Source organism: Solanum pennellii, chromosome 11 (assembly GCF_001406875.1).
Source record: "Solanum pennellii chromosome 11, SPENNV200".
Lineage (NCBI taxonomy): Eukaryota > Viridiplantae > Streptophyta > Magnoliopsida > Solanales > Solanaceae > Solanum > Solanum pennellii.
The window spans coordinates 65917108-65932491 of NC_028647.1; the positions used below are offsets into that span (position 1 = coordinate 65917108).

At 33.6% G+C, this 15384-nt stretch overlaps 3 protein-coding genes across 3 annotated transcripts; 1 reads left to right on the forward strand and 2 right to left on the reverse strand.

The window, feature by feature from the left end:
- Positions 1–3206: 3206 nt before the first annotated feature.
- Positions 3207–3953, forward strand: LOC107002999 (histone H4). The gene is made up of 2 exons (XM_015201222.1): positions 3207–3306; positions 3451–3953. Exon 2 carries the CDS (start codon positions 3473–3475, stop codon positions 3782–3784), a length of 312 nt encoding a protein of 103 aa, XP_015056708.1. The 5' UTR covers positions 3207–3306; positions 3451–3472; the 3' UTR covers positions 3785–3953.
- A 1072-nt stretch (positions 3954–5025) lies between these two features.
- On the reverse strand, positions 5026–7327 carry LOC107004062 (probable S-adenosylmethionine-dependent methyltransferase At5g38100). Its single transcript, XM_015202278.1, has 3 exons — positions 7235–7327; positions 5445–6086; positions 5026–5379 (listed from the first exon to the last, which is right to left on the reverse strand). The coding sequence occupies exons 1-3, from the start codon at positions 7325–7327 to the stop codon at positions 5026–5028; spliced, it is 1089 nt and encodes a 362-aa protein (XP_015057764.1).
- Positions 7328–9087: 1760 nt separating this feature from the next.
- On the reverse strand, positions 9088–15040 carry LOC107004486 (calcium-transporting ATPase 4, endoplasmic reticulum-type-like). Its single transcript, XM_015202689.2, has 9 exons — positions 14764–15040; positions 13094–14580; positions 12610–12682; positions 12393–12514; positions 11989–12270; positions 11501–11878; positions 10926–11035; positions 10042–10270; positions 9088–9957 (listed from the first exon to the last, which is right to left on the reverse strand). The coding sequence occupies exons 2-9, from the start codon at positions 14507–14509 to the stop codon at positions 9382–9384; spliced, it is 3186 nt and encodes a 1061-aa protein (XP_015058175.1). The 5' UTR covers positions 14510–14580; positions 14764–15040; the 3' UTR covers positions 9088–9381.
- Positions 15041–15384: the final 344 nt, after the last annotated feature.

Below are 15384 nucleotides of genomic sequence, written 5' to 3' on the forward strand. Positions count from 1 at the left end.
GTATTTTGATGGAAGTCCTTTTTAATAGGGTAGAAAGTGTTTTCTTCTATAATAGATCATACACATGTGAATCTGAATTAATTCGATCAATACTAAAATATCAAGTGATTAATAATAAGATTTTAAAAAAAGGCACATGAGATAGACAAGAAGAAAACATCTTATATAAGATTAGAATTATATATTAGTGTGATGCTAAGTGAATTTACACGATATTCATTTCAAATTCTCATGATTCAGTTTGTAGGTGAAACTTGTAAACCTATATATGCCACACAATATTGTATTTTGGTTAAATTCAACTTTTTATATATATTAATGAAGCTCTCTTTATTTTCGCCTAACAAAAAAATCTATTTACCACTCAATATTTGTGTTCAAAATTAGTTGTGGCCATAAAAGATTGACAACTAATCAAATAAAATTGCTTGATCCAATGGATAGCACTATTCATTGATATCAAAAAAATATTCATCTTTGGTGCTTATTGCCTAATTAACATTTGTCTATCACTTTCGAGGCAGACAAGTTCATTGAGGCAACATAAAGCATTCTCAATGGGCAACTACATTACATATATGTCTAAATTAACCAAATTTAGACTTGACTAGTGTAGGTCAATTACACATCTTTGGATGCTTCAAATGTGTTTATAATGATCAAATGAAATTGATAGTGATTTGTCAAACAAAAGTTTAGTGCTCCTTCAATCTTATCTAATCCAACATTGCTTATGTTTGCTTGAGCCCAACTAAATAATGAGGTTATTACTTTTCCTATTAAATTAACCTTTAACGTTCACTTCCACACGATATCAGAATGAGGTCTACTTTTGTTATTTTATTTTTCAGCGTTTGGTCCTCATATTCTAATGTATATTATTCATGCTACAATAGACAAGCTTAGCCCGTGCAGAGGTATTAAGTGTCCCATATTGATTGAGAGATAGGTTAATTGACTCCTTATATAATAATGGACAATTCTTCTCTTCGTGAACAAGATTTGAGGTGAATCCTCTAAGATTAACTTTTTTCACAAATATTATTGTTTTTATAATAAAATTCATAAATTTAAGAAAGTAGCACTACCACAATAACAACAAAAAATTTTAAGCAGCAATAAATATACACATTAACAATAAGTGCTAAATCCTTTACCGGCTTTAGTGAATTGATATTCAATTCAATGTTGCTATAGCTAGGCTTTAAGGGTATTCACAATGAGTGTTAATTGCAGTTAAAAATACATATTTAGCGATAATTAAACTATTATCATTGATTAATTACCGTTAAAAATCACTTTTGACATAGTATAGGTCGGACTAAACATATTGTCTATGTTTCTTCAAGACCAAGAGACTCTCAACAATTTAAAAATACAAAAGCCCTAAAAAAGTTATCCCCACCATCAAGGAAAAGTTAACGTTGTAGGGATGAATGATATAAATAAACTAGTACTATTTAATTGTTGATGGTGACTATGGTTTATATTGTAATCTTAATAACTCGAAAGAGCACATTTGGCTTTAATAACTCTGTAATGCTAGTAGTATTTTTTAATTATAAATATAACCCTTTTGCACTAATCATTTGGTTTTACATGTTACTGAATAATGAAAGGCTAATAATTATAATGTTAAATTGGCCCCTACAAGTAGGGAGGCTGGTTGATATATTTTGGTCGGACGGCGGTGGGTTACCCACTGACCATTTTTATTAAGACTTTAAGAGACATAATCTAATAAAATATGTTACATAGACTCATTTTGAGTGTGTATTTTTTTTTTCAATTGTGAACTCATCATAATCCAACTTTTCTTTTATTGGCCCCTGCCTTGGTTTGGTGGTGCATGAGTCATGAATTTTAAGTTTGAAATTATTGGGTCCTACATTCAGAATTTCTCATCCTCTCCTTGTGAGTTAGCATTAGTACTGATATAGTTAAACTCAATGTTCATTTTCTTATCATGGTATAAGAACTAGTTGATTCATGGTTTTCTTGATATTGTTCATGCTTCAGATGTCCAATCCTGAAAGGGCGGGGATTGAGTCTTGTATCCGTTTGGACTTGGATCATTTCTCTCATTATATTATCTTTAGCAACTCTCGTCTCTTGAGCTAGTTATTACTTAAGGGTATTGAGTTAAATTCAATGTCCATTTATAAGAGACAATTGTTCATGGTTTTCCGTTATATTGGACCCCCATCTAATATCGTTCATGCTCAAGATGTTCAACCCAGAATGGCAAGAAAAGAGTCCCACAATGGTTAGGGCTTGGATCATTTGTCTCTTTATATATGATCTTAGACAATCCTCGTCTCTTGAGCTAGCGTTTGAATTTGAGTTGAGCAAAGACCAGATCACAAACTTACTTCAAAATGATATATTCAATCATCATTTATCCACAAACATAAGGAAAACAAAACTAGGTTCTTAATAGTAGTTCACACTACCTCAAAATAACAAATACTAACAAAGGATGCAAAGAAGACATGACTTTTAAGCTAATATGGCTCTCAACAATATTGTAAAGACACCTACTATCTGGGGAAAAGCATGTCTACTATCAAAGCCTAATGCTTAACAAATACAAAATGAGCAAACACAGTCTCAACCATCTACAATGCCATGCAACAACAGACAAATCCTTGTCATTCCCATGATCATAATGAAAATGGAAGCACATGTATATAGCTTTAGCTAGAATCAACAGAACAATTCTCTTTACATAGAGTAATACTAAAAGCGGGACACGTATGGGTATACAATACGCATATACAGTGACTAAGACAAAGCCAATACTTCTAGATTGATGTATACAATCCACAAATTTACGAACTTCACTATCCGTTATGAATAGTGAAAGCTAATGCACTATCTTATAAACAGTGGCGAAATTAGAATTTTTCATATATTTGATGATTCAAGGTATCACCCGAAGATAGTTATTAGTAACACAAAACTTTAAAATTAGAAAATAGAGCCCATAAGTATTCGAGATTCGGCCCAAAACCCAAGCCAATTCTCCCGCTCAGCAGCTTCATTGATTTTGATCTTTTCCCCCCTTATTTCAAAAAAAAAATAACGCCAGGCTGCAATCCTCGTCAATCTTATGGAACTTCATCTTGACCGTCTAATCTTGTTTTATCTGACGGTAGAGATCGCTTCTTTTACCAATCACTCGGATCGAAGCCAACTCCATTAATAACAGTTCACCAGCTATAAATAAACTCCCCCATTTACCCTCTAATCTCCATTGTCTTCATCATTGTCTTTGTTATTAGTCCTTCAAGCTTCCAATTTCAGGTTCGAATTTTCAACAAATTATTAGATAAATCTTACATTTAATTTTCAGATTTGATTTAATAATTTTGCTAAATCTGTGTTTTTTTTGTGTCGAATAATACTGTGTGATTTAACCTGGGTTACTAAATTGTTGTATTGATTCAGATAAACTCAAGGTTGATTGAAAATGTCGGGTCGTGGAAAGGGAGGAAAAGGATTGGGAAAGGGAGGAGCGAAGCGTCACCGTAAGGTTCTCCGTGATAACATTCAAGGTATTACTAAGCCTGCTATTAGGCGTTTGGCTCGTAGAGGAGGAGTGAAGCGTATTAGTGGGCTGATCTATGAGGAGACTCGTGGGGTTTTGAAGATCTTTTTGGAGAACGTGATTCGTGACTCTGTTACTTACACTGAGCATGCTAGGAGGAAGACGGTGACTGCTATGGATGTTGTGTATGCACTCAAGAGACAAGGAAGGACTTTGTATGGTTTTGGAGGTTGAATGTGACTTTTGTTTAGTCTGCAAAAGTCTTGCTGTCAAGAAATTGTTTTGCTTTTTGCTGGGGTTGATGGGTTCTATTCTGGTGTAATTAGTATGGTTCATGTAGGGGATGTGGTTGTAGCTTGTTTTAATTCAATGAATACAATTCACAGATTCAGTTTCACATCTTCTTAATTTTGTGCGATTGAGCATTTTCTGTTTTGCTTTCTACATCTTAATTGATTGGGCTTTTATGGTTCGTAATAACTCTTTTTGATCTTGCTTGACCATTTACATTGTATTTTATTTGTTAAAATATGTTATATTTGTTGATGAAGATGATATTTGATCTTTGATATATTTCGATAATTTTTTTTCAGCGCAAAATTCACTATGTTTGGTCTTTTAAATTCGATATACTAAGTGGTAGTAAGATTTAATATAATACATAGATAATGTAATTATTATTTATGAGTATTTGAAGTTTCATTTTTTATCAAAGATAGTAGATATAAATTAGTCAAATTAAAATTTATCAACTTAATTAATATTTCTGAGACTTAAAGTTCTAATTCCCCTTATTTCGTACTAATCTTACTCTCTCTAATCAAAGAGAACCAAAAAAATTTATCAACTTAATTAATATAAATAAAAAAAATTGTTTTTTTCAAATATATGAAGAATGAAAAGTCAACCATTTATCTACAAAATGAATGCTTTATCAATAGGCGAATATAATGTTATTATGTTGGCCCAAAACGTATTATTAGTTCCCCGCCAATATCGAAAAAATATTTAAATTTTGGAACATTAATAACAGCCACGTCATCGATCTTCGTGACTTTTAGTACATATTATCTCAACCGTACAATATTCTCATCAATTGCTAATATTATTTTCTCATGACTTCACACGGATCAAAATTTTCATTTCAAATGAGCATGTATAACTATCAAATCCTGAATTTTTAACTGTCGTTAGTCCATATCTTTGTTAATCTAAAATTTCCACACGTCATTAATCATTATTTTTGTTCAAAATATAAATATACTTTGAGAGATGGTTCTATACATGTGTGAGCAATAAAAATAGGTTCTAAACGAATTAGTACACATTTGATCATGTTTCATCGCGAAACTAAAATAGAGTAAATAAACACACATTACACTTTGATAGAACATACTTGGAAACAACATTTCACAAACCCAAAAGGACAACTTTCACAAAAGCAAAAAAACAAGAAAACAAATTAAAATAGAGGTTTAATTTGGTTTGCGTTTAAGAGCTATGAATAAACTAATAGCTTCACCAGAAATCAAGTCAAGATATGCATCCTCAAGTTTTTGTTCATGAAGTTGAAACAATTTGTCCAATATTTTTGTTCCAAATTTTTCTTCAATCAATCCCTCAGTTATAGCCCTTATGTGTACTGATGCATCTTTAGCTGTTAAACCATTGATTGGTGATGTTTCCTTTGAAAGAATCTCTATTTTTTCAATACTAAAACTTCCATTTCTTTTAATTGCCTCTTCTACTTCAATTGGAGATGTAATATACACCGGTATATTGAATGTATCCACCTCCTCTTCCTCAATATCGCCCAACAAATTCCGTAACTAGTCAAACACCTTCACATAAATTGACAGTTCAAAAAAAAAAAAAAAAACGTAACGATTTTTACCTGCTTGACCAAGTGGAGAAAACAAGATCCCAATATTTCAGCTAACATATTGTAAATAACTTTAGAATGAGGAGTTTTATTTGGACGAGCTGGAACAGTAATAAAAACTAATCCACCAGGTACAACTTCTTGTGCTCTACATTTCAAAAAACATTCCATATCTTTTTTGTATTGTTTGGAATATTCACTAATTACCTCTTTTTTACTATGTGAATAATAAACTTTCCCTTTGTTCCAAGCAAGTGATTTTCTGTTTTCGACATTATTTGGAACTCTTGAGAGAAAATGGAGACCATATGAACAATTGACGATATGAATTGATTTGTCTGGAAAAACACGATCATAGAAAGAACCGATTGCAGCATGAGCATAATAGGATTTATCTGATGGTAGAGACGCGAAGAGAGTATTGAAATCGTTATAGGCATGATCATTAAACAAAACTTGAATATGTTTTTTGTGAGTGTTGATTGATTGGAACTTCAATTCTACAGATTCAACAATGTTCTTAACTGAAATGAATGTGTTTGGACCGATGGAACAACCCATATCAGTTATCTGAAAGATTGATCCATTTTCGACTTCAAGTTTTTCCATCACAACTGCATGCATCAGTTGCTTCGTAGCACGAACAACACGTCTCTGTAAAGACATGAAAATTTTACATATTTGAAAATTACAAAATCAGTTATTTTCATCTTATCAAATTTGCATGGGTAGATTAGCACTTTACTAAACAAAGGTATTTCAAAAGGGTCTGATATACCCCTCAACTTTGTCATTTGGAGCTGATATACCCCTCGTTACAAAAGTGGCTCATATATGCCCTTACCGTTATACAAACGGCTCACATATACCCTTGCCGTTACAAAATGGCTCACATATACCCTTCATTTAACGGAAGTTAAAAAATTAGTTTTAAATTTATATTTATTACTTCTAATTTTTTTTAAAAAATTATTTAGGGGTATAGATGATTCTTCTATCAAAGTTCAAGGTATATTTTAATTTTTTTCATACATAAATTATTTTTTGACTTCTTTTATTATAATTATTTGAATTTCTTATTCTTATTTTGTTTTTTTCTTTCATTCCTTAGTTTAAAGAATAAAATATTAAACTATTTTTTTGTGTGTGTATTGTAATTTAATTTCATATTCGAAGAAAAAATTTGATCATCTATAATAAGTTTTACAAAAATATTAGTGAAACATAAATAAATTTGATTATCAAAATAATAATTATAAATTAGTCATTGAAATCAAAAAAAGTCAAAAAATAATATGTTTGACGAAGATTAAATTTACTCATATGGGATTATAATTTTTTAGAAAAAAATAATAAAAATTTAGATTAAAATTATTATTTTTTCATTTCTGTTAGAGGAAAAGGGTATATGTGAGCCATTTGTTTACAAGTTATGAGCCACTTTCATAACAAGGGGTATATCAGCTCTAAATGACAAAGTTGAGGGGTATATCAGACCCTTTTCCCTAATTTTATCTCTCGATTATACTTTTGAGATCGTTCATACACTTTTCCGACTAGAAACCCTTCATTATTTTCGCTCGATTTTAACTCATATAACTTTACTATGGTTTAAAATTATGGTTCATTATACAAATGACCTCAAAATGATAAATTTTTTTAATATTTTTGAGTAGTAAAAGGCATATCTTTACCATTTCCCGGGAATTTGAATATAAATACTTTTCAATAAAAATTATTTAAAATTACGTAAAAATAAATAAATGACTCGAAAAATTTTAACTGACGAGAAAGAAGAAAACCTGATAGCCGGAATTTGTTCGATAGCTGAAAGGGCTTACTCCACTAGCCATAGGAAATTCATGAGAACTGAAGTTAGTTCTTCCATGAGCCATTGGATATATGAGCGATTGAAAAAATCGGTCTTAATATTAAATCAAGTATGTTTGTATGAGAAAAATGATTTTTCGATAGTCACTATTTATAGCCAAAATAAGAATAGTATGTCTTACTTTTTTGGGGAAGGAAAATATAAAAAAGGAAATTATATATTTAAAACTGTTTAGCCAAATAAGGATAGCATGTGCTAATGTTTATTTTTATTTATTCCATCAAAGTCGTTAAATTATTACCTTATTATATAAAAGTTAGTCGTACATGGGTGGCGTAATTTTTAATTTACTTTGTTTTGTGTTTAGTTATCCAGACTTGGTTTATTATTTAATGTTACACGCGGGTGTTATAATATAAATTTGATAATTATTCAAGTCCATTTCTTGTATTTAGCCACGTGAACAATACATAAATCCACATGGCTTTGTATTACTATTTAGATTATTATTCTTATAAAACTACTATTTATTTATTTCAAAGAATATGTGAAAAATGCTTAAAACACCCCATAATCAATTCAATTGTTGTGTAATTTATAATGATGAATTTAGAATTTTTACTTAAAAAGATTTTTATAAAAATATATAAATGTGCAACTAAGCCAAATACAATTCCAAGGGAGGAAGTAGTATATAGTCTATAGGTACAATTTACGAAAAGTTGATTTCGACACAAAAAATACTTAATACTAATCAAAGTAATTATAGTAAAATATAAAGTTAACCCTTTATAATGTGTCAACCTAAAATTAGAATGCTAAGTTGAGAAAAAAAATTAGCCCTTCACAATGTATCACTCTATAACTAGAATGTTAAGTACAAACTCCAAAAAAGAAAAAAGTAATTAAAAAAATAAGAGATCATTGTTAATCTTTCTCAATTAAGAAGCATGGTTTTAATTTTTTTAATTTCAGATTGGATCTATGAATCAAATCAACATTTATAAAAATATGGGAGATCATTTTAATATTTAACGCACGAATCTTGACGAAAAAAAGTAGAAGAAATATTTTGAAATTTGGAAAAATGAAGCTAGAAGTAATTTGGCTTTTTGGATCGAGAGTATTTGACATTTTTGGGATCGTGGACCGGACTAGTGGTTGTTTCCGAAATTAAATGAAAAAAAAATAATCGTAAGCTAAATGTAAAACGTAATCCTCACAAACCTAAACACAGGGGTCCTTTTTGTAAGGCACTATACCATTGCGATATACTTTATTTCTTATCCAGAGGTTCATATTACATAAATATACAAAATTTATTTTATATATACAGATTACAATATAATTTATTGTCAATAAGGTTCAGGTGAACCCCCTCCTGCCGTTATATCTGCCATGGGTTAGAGACTAGCCAAAAATTTCACAATAGGATTTAGAATATTTCAATTCTTGTAACATGCAAGAATAATAATATCAATTTTTACGGGTCATGAAAATTACACACTTTTCGTGTTTATATTAAAACTTGCTATTGTTTCATTCATTTTCATTTAATTTTATAAATAACAATGCGACTCTTGGGTGTTTTTGATATGAAGGAGAATAATTTCCATAGAAAGTGTTTTCTGAAAAATATTTTCTCAAAAAATAAGTTGCTTATTTTCCACTGTTTAGGAAGTAAGAAAAAAAAGTACTTATGAAAAATATTTATATATAATCTAGCAAAAAACTATCGAGTGCTCTAAACTATGTGAACTGTAACACCACTCGATGCTCTAGTTAGTTGGGTTATGCAAGTCCAAAAATTACCCAAACAAGTGATTCAGCAACAGAATGCCAAAGATAAAATTGAGATGATCAGTATAAAAGCTATCGTCCTGTCAGACAAGGGAAAGGGAAAAAAAAACACTTAAATATCAAAACTAATTCTATCATCTGAGGAGTATCAGAAAATGTCTAAATGAATCTAATTAAATCCGCCACCAACCCTCATCAATTAACAGCGACTGGGTTGGGTTAAAGAGAATAGGCTAATCAAACCCCACTTGCGGGTATGAATAACATAAGCTCTGTCAATAATGATAAGTTCAACACATTTATGACAATGTTTTGCCTCTACTCTTCCTTCTGCTTTGTAGGACTCCTTCCACTTCTAATACCACTTGTGCACCTTCCAATAAACTTCAAAATCTCATCGATCAATATTACGGGTAATGCAACAGCCAATACTAACAGCCACTCGTTTAGGCTCAGTGGAACGATACCAAATATTTGAGCAAGGAAAGGCACGTAGAGGATCAAAAAGTGCAGCCCAAATGAGACCGACATGGCTAAAAGAAGCCATGGGTTGACCCATGGTGGCATTGACAAGAGGCTTCCATCTTCCGAAAGGGCATTAAGGGAGTTGAACATCTCAATTGCAACCAATACAGAGAGGGAAAGGGTCATGGCTTTGACCTTGCCTTCCACAAAGTAATCGCACGGGTTATCAAACCTGATCACTTCTGATCCGGCAGTGAAAGGTGAAGCGGTGAAATTGTTCCAGGTTTTGCACTGACCCCAATTAGCAAGCTGGGAATAGGTGACAAGACTGTGCCCATCTTTACTTAAATCAATGCCAAGGAAGGAGTCATGAGTGAACCAGATGATAAAAATACCCACAGTTGCTACACCAACATACAACCCAATTACCTGGCATCAAGCATTTAGAAATTGATGAGCTGGATTTCATTCTCACAAACAGAAGTAGGAAGTGGAAATAATTAGAGTGCAAACCAGATAGCGAAATAAAATCCATGCACTGATCAATGAATCATCACTTCTCCTTGGTTGTTTCTTCATTATATCTTTATCCGGTGGATTAAATCCCAATGCTGTAGCAGGTGGTCCATCAGTGACCAGGTTGACCCACAGAAGCTGAACTGGAATAAGACCTTCAGGAATGCCTAGGGCAGCAGTAAGGAAAATAGAGGCGACCTCACCAATGTTGGAGGAAATCATGTACCTACAGCAACAGAAATTATCATCGAATGCACTTCTATAGTGATGCACTATCAGTGTTGGCATCATGCATTACACGGACTAAAGATATTCATCCGAAAAGTTCAATCAAGAGAACTAGATACTCCCTTTTTAAATAAATAAATACAAAGATAAAACATGGAACAGCTGCCACTAGAGTGTAGTCCAAAAGGGTGATAGCCAACTTATCCAAGTCAGTTAACTCAAGGATCGGGTCGCATGCAACTGAACAACTAGGAATCTTACTCAGTGAAAAGCTTTTCATTGATTATATGACATCGTATCATACTAGATGAAAATATTTCCAATAGATTAACACACACACTGAAGTTGGTTGAATTGATTCTGGTGGTTTGCAGAAAGCTGGAAATACCACATGTATAATAAGCTACTCCAGCATGGTATATATAAGCTGGAAATAGCACATGGTTAAAAGGGATTATCAACCTAGTCCAGCAAAGTTCAACTCACTCTTTGTATATTTAAGCTAGCTAAATGCAATGCAAAAAACTTTGAATGTATATTGAAAAACCAAATACCAAGTACCAAGCCAAAATGATAGAAATACAATAACATCCAATCAACAGTACCATCAATAGAAATAATGCCAACTGAAGGAGATGAGGGAGAAAATAAACCTGATGAAAGCCTTCATATTGTTATAAATGGACCTGCCTTCACCCACAGCAGCTACAATTGTACTAAAATTATCATCTGCCAAAACCATGTCAGATGCTTCCTTTGCCACCTGGGAGAAAAATCAACCATAAGTTACATGACATAAATACATACATGTATATCCATTGGATCCATTTATCCCAAAACCCATCCGAATCTTCAGGAATTGTGTATTGAAAATGACATTTTAAACTTTTACAAGAATTTGATATAATAAAAGATCCTATGGCAGCAGACTGAAGATAAGTTTCTATTTGTAAGCACATCAGAAGTAGCCCAAAGTAACATGTGCATATACAGTGATAAGTTAGACTCAAACTGGGGAACATATCATTATACAGCCATCCAGGACAAGAGTTCAGGTGATCGCAGAAGAGTGTAGACTTGATGGGGAGAGAGAAATTATACTTTGTCTATCACTGTTAAATATATTATTACTGTTTGCTGTTAAACACTGCAGGGGATAGATTCTCCTCGATACATGTTCCCATTGATATTGCTCACAAATTCTAGTACTAGGAACATCATCTTTTACCTCAGTTCCAGCGATTCCCATTGCAATCCCAATATCAGCCAATTTTAAAGCAGGTGCATCATTCACTCCATCCCCAGTCATTGCAACCACCTCACCATCATCTTTAAGCAATCTCACTATATCTTGTTTATGCCTTGGCTCAGCTCTGGAGAATAAGAGACCTCCACTTTGCCTTATATGTGCTTTGGGGTTCGCGAGCTCCATAAATTCTTTTCCAGTTAAGCTCCTCGACTTGATATCTTCATGGCTTCCAAAGACACCTATCTCACGGCAGATAGCTTCTGCTGTATTCTTGTTATCTCCTGTAATAACCATAACTCGAATGCCAGCTTCTCTGCAATCCTCAATTGCACGACGTACCTCTTTTCTAGGAGGATCCTTTGACAACACGATAAGTATTTGTTCAGTATCTTGATGCCCCCAACAGAGGAAGGTTTTAGCACATAAATGAAACCAACAGTCGAGAGAAAGCAAGTTAACTAACTTACCCTTATCCCAGCCAAGCCAACAAATATGAGTTTACTCTCAATGGAAGGGTAATTAGCAGGATTGAGTAAAAGCTGATGGGCTGGATGGTCTTCATCACCATTATAGGTTGCAAGTTCCTGTAGATCCTCCTTGTATGCAAAACCAAGGACACGTAAAGCTTTCGAGGACATTTCATGAAGGCTTTGCAATATATGATTTCTGGAAGAATTATCCAATTCTACAACAGAACCGTCTTGCAGTTGCACATAGGAGCTTCTTTCCAATAGATTTTCAACCGCACCCTAAAAATGAAGCAACATATGAAACAGTTATTGATGCATTGAGCTTCAAAAGAGTCGAGAACAATGAAACGGTGTAGGAAACCCAAAATGAATTAGGAAATCCAAGGAAATAAAGAGTCCACCTTCACAAGTAATGACTTTTTTCCAGAGGTGGAAGATGTAATGACACCCATGGATTTCCTATCACGGTCAAATTCAAGAGTACCAATACGCTTTTCAATATTGTTCCATGTGTAAGAGCAACCTACAATCGGCTAATTGAAGTTAGGCCTCGTTGCATTGTAAACGAAGACCCGTAATGTACATAATAGCAATAATAGAACAGGAACCACAACTTACGGAGGCCATCTTTATCACTTGAAGAGGATATGGAGCTGATTCCATCAGGAAGTCCCATTTTCTCGACCAGAACCTTAAATCAAATCAAGAAACTCTAAATAAGTCACAGGAAAGCATTAAGAAAGAGAAAAAAGTTGTTGAAGCATATAACTCTATTAAGCAATGCAGATCAGGGGTAATTTACTTGATTCAATTTTCTGTTTGTGTTGGGAAGGGAGAGGGTGGTGTGCAACATAAATTATGTAGAGATAGATACTAAATAATATCGAGGTCAGAAATCTTCTGACTAATGTTCAGTAAAAGATATTGATAAATCACGAATCCATGTTCCACACAAGGATAAATGACCATATCTATCTAATAAATAAAGTTTAGAGTAACTGAATACTAGTCTAGCATAATACACTCACATAGTGATAGAGAGCACAGATACTAATCCGGTAAGAGTAAGAGAAGCAATCCAATTCAAATATAAAATCAGTACCTTTAGTGCTGCTTCAGTGGGCAGTCCGCTGGCAACATAGTGCTGACCAGATTTTTCAACTCCAGAATCATTGCAGACAGCAGCAATTTTTGCTATCATTTCTAGGTTAGAGTCCATACGGCCCATTGACCAATCTTGTATCTTTCCATCATAGGGATCATATGAGGTCCCTTCAACATTGAATGATCGCAATGTGTTAGCCTTGGCACCCATAGCGACAAGCTTAGACACAGCCATCTGATTAGTTGTCAATGTTCCTGTTTTGTCTGAGCAAATAACAGTGGTACAACCAAGAGTTTCTACACTAGGCAATTTTCGAACAAGTGCATTCTTAGCAGCCATCTTCCGTGTGCCAAGTGCCAAACAAGTTGTAATAACTGCTGGCAGACCTTCCGGAATGGCAGCAACTGCCAGTGCCACTGCAATTTCAAAATAATAAGTGCACTTCTCAAATGAAAACTTAAAATTCCTGGGCCACCCATCAACAAACTCCCAAGTGAGGAAATATTTCACGTTGATCAGCCAAACCAACGCGCAGATGATACCAATTATGACAGTCAAAGCTTCTCCAAACTCATTTAGCTTTTTCTTCAACGGGGTATCTTCCTCTTCTTGTGCTGCTTCATGAATCTGTGCGTGCACCTTCCCTATCTCGGTATCCATCCCTATTTGAGTTACCAAACAAATACAATTTCCATTCACCACAGTCGTTCCAGCAAATACCATACATTTCTTCCCTTGGATATCAACATCCTCCGCTACAGCTTTAGTGGTCTTACTAACTGCTTCACTCTCACCAGTCAGTGATCCCTGTTCAAGCCGGAGAGTCGAACTGATCAAACGCAGAACCCTCATATCAGCTGGTACTTTATCTCCAACTTTCAACTCAACAATATCCCCAGGTACAAGCTCTTTAGCAGGTAAACTAGAAATTCTTTTACCTTCACGTATAACACATGCAGTCTCTGACTGGATTTCCTTCAATGCCTCCAAAGCCTTTTCGGCATTACTCTCTTGCCACACACCAACAGCAGCATTGACAATTAAGATTAAGAAAATCACTAAAGGCTCCACGAAAGCTGTGATCTCCTTCTCACCACCTTCCTCTCCATCTAACCAAGCCAAAACAAACGAAATCACCGCAGCACCAAGCAAAATCCTAACTAACGTATCATTAAACTGATCTAAAATCAACCTCAAAATCGACTGCCCTTCATGCTTCTCCAATTCATTTAAACCATAGATCTGCCTCCTTTTAACAACCTCATCCTCAGTTAATCCATAATCTCTTTTCACCTCAAACTTCTCCTCACACTCCTTCACATCTTTCGACCAGGCCGGAAACACCTCCTTATCCGACACACTCTTACCACCTAAATTCTCCCTTTTCCCATAATTTTCACCTCCTTTTCCCATTTAAAACCTCCAGAATCAACCAAATCTAATTAAAAAACCAGTCAAAATCTCCTACTATGATAATAACTCTCCTGAAATGCAGTCAAAATCGAAAATCAGAAATAAAAACTCACGATCAAATGAATTTCACCGTTTCAAAGCTCAAAATAGGTCAAAAACTAAGATCTACAAAAATCGGAACTCCAACAGAAGCTACTAGATTTAGAAAACACAAATACATAACCAAAATGAATGATTAAGGAAGCGGAATTTACCAGAGAAGTGGAGATTCGTTCGTCGTGTTGGAGAAGAAGAATACGAGAGAAGGAAAGTTATTCGTCTGCAGCGGAACTTTGATAGTTATTGTGCGTCTCTCCCTCTATCTCTCTATCTCTCTCGGGAAACTGTAGAGTGAGAGAATCGAAAAATAAAGAGATCTCTGCCTCTTTATTACTTTATTATAAACAAAAATTAATTATAAAGCAAATAAATAGAATAATGGGAAGAAGGTGAAAAAACGGAGAGGCTTATAGATCGGCCTTCTGCGTACTTTCTCACTTTTAATGGACTCTCTATTATTCTTTTCTTTTTCTTCACCTTTTTTCTATTTCCAGGATAAATGGTCTAGAAAGCTCCATCGTTTTGTAAATGGACTATTTTACCCTTTTTTCCATAAGTAAGCAAAAATAACATTCAAGAATATTTCTTAATTAGCTTGGCAATATTTTTGAGAATTATTGTAATAATATATCTTTATAAGTTGAGTTCGAGGAATATGAATTATATTGTTTTAGAAAGACTTTCGACTTAAAAAAATTATTTTGGAGAAAATAATTTGAAATAAATGTTCTAAGAGTTAAAAATTATGATAAAAAAGAAAATAAGTGTCGATAATA

Bases quoted from the DNA above. Each gene is read 5' to 3' on its own strand.
- LOC107002999 (XM_015201222.1), top strand. From the start codon at position 3,473: ATGTCGGGTCGTGGAAAGGGAGGAAAAGGATTGGGAAAGGGAGGAGCG.
- LOC107004062 (XM_015202278.1), bottom strand. From the start codon at position 7,327: ATGGCTCATGGAAGAACTAACTTCAGTTCTCATGAATTTCCTATGGCT. The intron at 6,087-7,234 runs GTTTTCTTCTTT...ATGTCTTTACAG, and splicing joins GAACAAATTCCGGCTATCAG to AGACGTGTTGTTCGTGCTAC. The intron at 5,380-5,444 runs GTAAAAATCGTT...GTGTTTGACTAG, and splicing joins TTCTCCACTTGGTCAAGCAG to TTACGGAATTTGTTGGGCGA.
- LOC107004486 (XM_015202689.2), bottom strand. From the start codon at position 14,509: ATGGGAAAAGGAGGTGAAAATTATGGGAAAAGGGAGAATTTAGGTGGT. The intron at 12,271-12,392 runs GTGGACTCTTTA...CTTCATTTTTAG, and splicing joins AAAAGTCATTACTTGTGAAG to GGTGCGGTTGAAAATCTATT. The intron at 9,958-10,041 runs GTTTGCACTCTA...GCTTGATGCCAG, and splicing joins GGATTTTATTTCGCTATCTG to GTAATTGGGTTGTATGTTGG.